At 38.8% G+C, this 6610-nt stretch overlaps 1 protein-coding gene across 1 annotated transcript; it reads left to right on the top strand.

Annotated features, from left to right (window-relative positions):
- Positions 1-287: 287 nt before the first annotated feature.
- LOC141483233 (uncharacterized) lies at positions 288-1503 on the top strand. Its single transcript, XM_074177709.1, has 2 exons — positions 288-565; positions 629-1503. The coding sequence occupies exons 1-2, from the start codon at positions 411-413 to the stop codon at positions 1332-1334; spliced, it is 861 nt and encodes a 286-aa protein (XP_074033810.1). The 5' UTR covers positions 288-410; the 3' UTR covers positions 1335-1503.
- Positions 1504-6610: the final 5107 nt, after the last annotated feature.

Genomic DNA, 6610 nt, shown 5'->3' on the forward strand with positions numbered 1-6610 from the left:
ACCTGATGATTTCCCGGCACGTATGGAAGAAGGTATGCAAGAGGAAGTAGAGGCAGAGTTAGAGATGGATGTCAATGAGTTAGACGATCTAGAGGATAACGAGCTAGATAATTATGCTAATGATGATGCCATTAGTATATCGTTTGATTCAGATGATTATGAGGATGACATCATCAGTATATCATCAGATACAGATGATTCAGACGATGATACAATCATCATTGTTTCTGATGATGATGAGGAGCGTTAGTCCATACCGTTGCATGGTATGGACTAACGGGGTGGTGGCCCCATTACGCGTAGCTAATCGGGGCGTAGGCCGCGCGGGGCACGGCCCGCTTTCTTCCCACCATTGCTCACCCCGCCCACTTCCTACCATTGCTCGCCCCACCCCATTCCCACCATTGCGCATGCACGCCCCCACCTCATTCCCTCCACTCCCAACGATGTTGATACCCCGAGGAGCACGTTCCTCTACATTCAGTACGACAACTCCAGTCATCCAGAGCAGTCCAGCCATACTCAACCAGAAGCAGTGTACTATACGACGAAGAGCTAAGTTTGAGTGAGTTAACAATGTACTTTAATTTTTTATATCTACTAACTTTGTATTATTTTACATTTTCAGAATGGCATCCAACACTCAGGAATTAAATAACGCTGTGGCATCCATCATGCCTATGACAGAACAGGAGAAGGCATCCACTTCGAGAGGTAGGGCCCGATCTCTCAGCCCTGACTTATTCGAGGAGGAGGAGGAAGTCAGGGTTGTGAAGAAGGTCTGTCAACGACCTGCAGCAAGGATTGGTCGTATTGAGAAGTACCGAGTTACTTGCAATAAGACTAATCCTTATGCAGGTAGTTGGTCGACCGCTCGTAAGAGCTTAAGGCCCTCCACACCACCCGCAGCGGTAGTGGAACAACCCAGGGCGCCTTCTCCGGAGGAGCCACCAGTCGTATTGTCCCCATCGGAGGAGGCTCCCATCGTATTCACCCCGTCGGTGGTGCCGCTTTCGCCGATGCTGGCAACACCGGCGGCGAATCCTGAAGTGTCGGTGCCACAAGTGCGACAGCCTATCGGAGAGGTTAGTGAAATGTTGAGCAGTTTTCTACAGAGATGTAAGGAAGCAGAACATGCTTCTCGATCTAATGAGGTCGCGTTGGTTAACAGGAAGCGCGAAATGGCTGAAATTGTTAACCGACGGAGGGAATTAGAAAAAGAAATGGCCGAACTAGATCGGAAGTATGCATCTCTGGAGAAAAAGTGTGAAGCAGATACCTCTTCGATAGAGACTTATAAAAAGTTAGTGACTTTCATAAAAACTTTTCCATAGATTAAGTGTAAGTGTAGTAAGATTAGTTTTAGGTTAGTTAGGAATATTTAATCAAGATAGTTTTAAGTTTATGTTTGTAATTTTAGGAAATAAAAATAAAATAAAAAAAAGAAGTGAAATTAAGGGTGTACATTGTTTTGGTTTGGTACACATTGAACAATGCGATGGTTGGGGCATTTTTCTTCACTTCGTCTCATTATTATTTCCTTTTTTTATTTCAATTACAAGTTCTTCTATGCAAATACCTCACATCAATTTTTGTGTTCTCTAATCTCTTGTAAGTAATCTCTTGGGAAGAAAATATGTTTCATAATGAAATCAATAAGTATATTTCATATAATTCATATAGTATTTTCAATTTTCTCTTTCATGGAATATAGCTCATGTCATTTTTGAAATTCATTCCCACTTAATCCCCTCTCCTCCCCACTCCTCCCCCACTCCCTTTCAAAGGTATAAAAGTAGGAATTATCTGTTGGAATATTCAGTTGATCAGCCATCTTCAACATGGAACCTGATTCAACTACTGAGCCGTACAGTGTTCCAGCGCATCAACATCCTTACTGGGCTTCTATCCGAGAAGGTTTCGTCAAAGACTACAGAATACTATAAGACGTGTCACTCGCTCATTTTTCGACATCTGAGAAATCTCGCCGCCCGCTAGCGACAGCGGGTAATTACCAGCCGAGGTAGTACAGTGTGTCGCTTGAAGTTACCAGTTCTCGTCGGCACACGAGATATAAAGGTTGTCCGTATTGTTTGGTATTGTCAAAGACTACAGAATCGGTAAACTTTGGTATTGTGATTGTGTTGTGTTCGTTCGGAGTTCGAAATATTTATTTTGTGAAAATGTCGACGTATTGCTCAGTGGATGGTTGTCTGAGTACGGTGGGAAGCCCAGGTATTTCGTTTTTATGCTGCCCAAAGTACAGTGAGAGGTATGCATTCAATATATTCACCATTAATTTTTATTTCACCTATCTATACCTTTTATGGTTTTGTTGTATAAAATTATTCATAACGAAATATACCGCCGGCATTTGCCAATCCAAACTCATTTCAATCTTTTTTCAAAATGTTCAGTTTATCGATTGATATACTTGATTTTTTTTTTAGGTGTCAACGTTGGAAAAATGTATTAGGCTTCATTGGGAATCATAGATATGCTAATCTTACCCCAGAGCAGAGTCACAATAGAATTAAAATTTGCAGCTTACATTTTAGAGCCGATGATATTGTGAATTCTCGTATTCATAGCTATGCTGTTCCTTCATTGCGTCTGCCTCAAGATGGTTCTTAGAAAGGTTGGTTCAGTGAAGTTTATAGATTCAAATGATGAAAAAATCTTATTCCACTTTTCAACATATGAAATTTACAATATCAATTTTGTTGTTTAAACCTTCCAGATGATGATGCCATTGCCGGTACTAGCAAGGATTTTATTTACATTGATGCTCAGGTTCAAACGGATCAATTAGGATCACGAGGTGAAATATCTTTTCGTTATATTATATACTTACCTGATCTATTTTTATATGCTTCGGAAACAAAAACGATGACAAGAAAACAATTATTGAAAGTAGGTACATCTTTCTTTTAGATGAATGCAGCCAAACATCTGCTAAACTCTCTTCGGGAACTCCAAGAAAAGTGGCATTACGAAAAAAATTGTATCACTAGAGAAAACAGTAGCTTCAACATCGAAAAGAGCACTGGACGAAACCGGAATTACTCTGGATGATGTTTTCAAGTTTCTGGATCGAAAATATCCTGAGCAATATTGTAAGCTCTTGAAAGCACAGCTTTCTTTGATAAATAAAGCACCAAAAGGGTCCAGGTATAGTGACGAATTCAAACAGTTTGCATTGACTGTTTATTTTCTTGGTCCGAAAGCGTACAAAAAATTTTCAACAATTTGTAGATTACCGTCAAAAAGTACACTTCATCGTTTCACGAAAAATTGGATTGTTGAACCAGGCTTCAACGATTTTATTTTTCGTGTTATTGAATTCAGGATTGGGCTCATGAAGGAGAAAGAAAGAGATTGTATTTTATGCCTAGACGAAATATCTTTGAAATCTCATCTTTATTATGATATTTCCAGAGACAAAATAGTAGGTTTCCAAACGAGTTTGAATGGAACCTCTACTGACATAGCAAGTAGTGCTCTAACAGTAATGGTCAGAGGTTTGGCAAGCAATTGGAAAATACCACTTGCATACTTTTTCTATAAGACATCAGCAACTTCTGATGATTTGAAAGATATTTTGTTCAAAACGGTACGAAGATGCAAAAGTATAGGCCTAAATGTCATGGGGGTGGTTTCCGATCAGGGTTCAAATTTTCAGAAGTTGGTGAAAACTTTGAATGTTACAGACGAAAATCCCATATTTCTGATAGACGATCATAAACTTGTATATTTGTTTGATATCCCGCACTTACTGAAGTCGACACGAAACAATTTGTTTTCCTATCAGTTTTTACTTCAGGGTGGAGAAACAAGAAAACATTACATAGAAACAATGTATAATTATGATAGAACTAAACAATATAAATTGACTCCTAAACTTAATAATGACCACATTTATCCAAATAATTTTCAAAAAATGAAAGTCAAGTTGGCTTCCCAAGTTTTGAGTCACTCTGTAGCCGTGGCTATGCACACATACATTGACTTCAATATTTTGTCCAAGGAAGCATTAGTAACTGCTGATTTCATTAAAAAAATGAATGATCTTTTTGATTTATTGAATTCGAGCAATTTTGAGAAATGTCAGGCTTTTATGGGAACGGAAAAGCAGATGAAATGTCTTCAAGAAGCCTATGTCATGTTTCAAAATCTCCAAGTAAAAAAACACGATGGCAAAAATGTCACGAAATAATTGAAATTCATTTTTGGGTGGAAGTTGATTTTGAAAGCAGTTTTTGCCTTGTGGGAGATGTTGAAAGAACGCGATTATAAATATTTGTTCACGCGTAATTTGAATCAAGATTGTTTGGAGAATTTTTTTGGACAGATCAGAAATTGTTCTGGCAACGCAAAGAATCCAACACCCATACAGTTTTGTAGAGCTTTCAAAAAAATATTTGCTTTGAAATATTTTGATTCTAGTGAAGGTGCTAATTGTATGGATGATGTTAATGACGTTTTGTTAAGTTTGACGCCAGAATTAACTGAACAATGTCGATACATCCTTGCTAGACCCGACATTCCAAACTATGCTCCTCTGAAAGTTTTCACTCGAGATTATAAGAACCTTAAAAGTCCCGAAGGAAACGCTCTTGTCTATGTCACAGGATACCTCATGAAAAAATGTCTCATGCAACATTCGTGTGACATTTGCATACATTTTAGCAAATCCTCAGAAAACCTTCTTGATCAAGATGTACTTTTCTGTAAGCTAAAGGCTTACAGTACCGACAAATCATCGTTTGGTGGATTAACCGTACCATCAAGAGATATTGCTGACCATGTAATAGAGATGGAAAACATATTCATTGAAAATTTTGATAAAATCGGCAGTGAGAAGGGAATTGGACAGTATTTGAAAACAAAATATTCGAAAATTCTTTTCTCACATCCATGTCAAAAATTCCCCTTCGATTATTATATATCTTTATATACAAGAGTTCGGATATACTTTACTTTAAAATCCATGAACCAGGACATGAAGATTGTTAGGAAACATAAATGATGCAATGTAAAATTGAATATTTTAAATCATTCATAAACATATAACATTATATAATTGTATTATTTTTGTTAATAAAACATGTTTTTCTGAACGTATGTTTATCATTTCATCAGTAAATCACTCTGATCTGTTTCTTAGATCATTTATTCATGAGTTTATCTATCTTGTTTCTAGAAGTTGATCGACAAACAACTACTTTCGTATCTTTGTTTATCTGTCTGATACAACCGAGCAAGCGAAGTTTCAACTTCGGAACGTCCCCTGTAGATATCGCGAATAGGAACTGCCCTCGTATAACTGTCATGCGGCCGGCGGTTTCCGGACATCGTCTGTCGGCGATATGATTTATGGAAATCGCAAAAAATGCAATCCTGAGCCGTACCGACAAGCGAATTCCTTGGAGTGAACCAACTTATAGTATTCGGTAAACTTTGGTTTCGTTACCTCCACGACGGCACCTCACTCGATGAATTATGATAACATAATTTATGATGATCGGATACAAGTGCTTCACGTTACTGGAACCGATCAAGCGGACCTGTCTGATGGGGATCATCCAGATCCCTATGATTGGCGGAATGATTCCGAATGGGATACACAGTCCGGAAACACAGACGACGACGACGACAGCGATGACGATGATGACGGTGACGCTGACAATGAGTCCGATGATAGTCCTCCACCATCCCCTATCCTGATTGATGAAGTCCTGAATTCAGACGATGATATGTAATCGTTTCCTCGTTTCTCCCATCCTTTCTATTCCTTTCCTTTCCTTCCACGGAGTACACACTTTTTGGTTGGTGTACACGAGGCACTGCGAGGTTGGGGCAGTGTCTTTTTCCCTCTCCCTTATTAGTTTTTTTATAATAATCACTTAGAGTTTCTCATAATAATAATCACTTAGAATTTCAAGAAAATTGTCATTCTTATTGCTTTCGAATTTCAAACACTGAATTGTTCTACATTTACACTTCACCCCCTCCTTTTTTTTCCAATATAAATAAAGCATCAATCCCAGTTCTATATCATTCTTCCACAATGTCGAGTGCTGATTCCACCACCGAACCGATGAGTGTACCAGAGTATTCTATGACGAGTACAGGCCCCATCCAGGTACATGAAATAGATCCAACGTTCGATCATTTCAGTACAAATTTTGCACAAATGCTGCAACGTATCTATGATCTACCTGATGATTTCTTGGCACGTATGGAAGAAGGTATGCAAGAGGAAGTAGAGGCAGAGTTAGAGATGGATGTCAATGAGTTAGACGATCTAGAGGATAACGAGCTAGATAATTATGCTAATGATGATGCCATTAGTATATCGTTTGATTCAGATGATTATGAGGATGACATCATTAGTATATCATCAGATACAGATGATTCAGACGATGATACAATCATCATTGTTTCTGATGATGATGAGGAGCGTTAGTCCATACCGTTGCATGGTATGGACTAACGGGGTGGTGGGTGGGGGGCCACCGCGCCCACACGTCATATTGGTGGGGGGAGGATTAGAACCGGGAAAAAATTTCTGAACGATCCATACACCACACCCTTCAAGGTCACATCA

The sequence above is a fragment of the Leptinotarsa decemlineata genome, unplaced genomic scaffold (genome assembly GCF_025532065.1).
Source record: "Leptinotarsa decemlineata unplaced genomic scaffold, Ldec_3_MD MMD2_P_RNA_scaffold_14, whole genome shotgun sequence".
Classification (NCBI taxonomy): Eukaryota; Metazoa; Arthropoda; class Insecta; order Coleoptera; family Chrysomelidae; genus Leptinotarsa; species Leptinotarsa decemlineata.

Excerpts from the sequence above, each read along its gene's own strand:
- LOC141483233 (XM_074177709.1), top strand. The coding sequence starts at position 411 with ATGCACGCCCCCACCTCATTCCCTCCACTCCCAACGATGTTGATACCC. Across the intron at positions 566-628 it reads CGACGAAGAGCTAAGTTTGA|AATGGCATCCAACACTCAGG; the intron begins GTGAGTTAACAA and ends TTACATTTTCAG.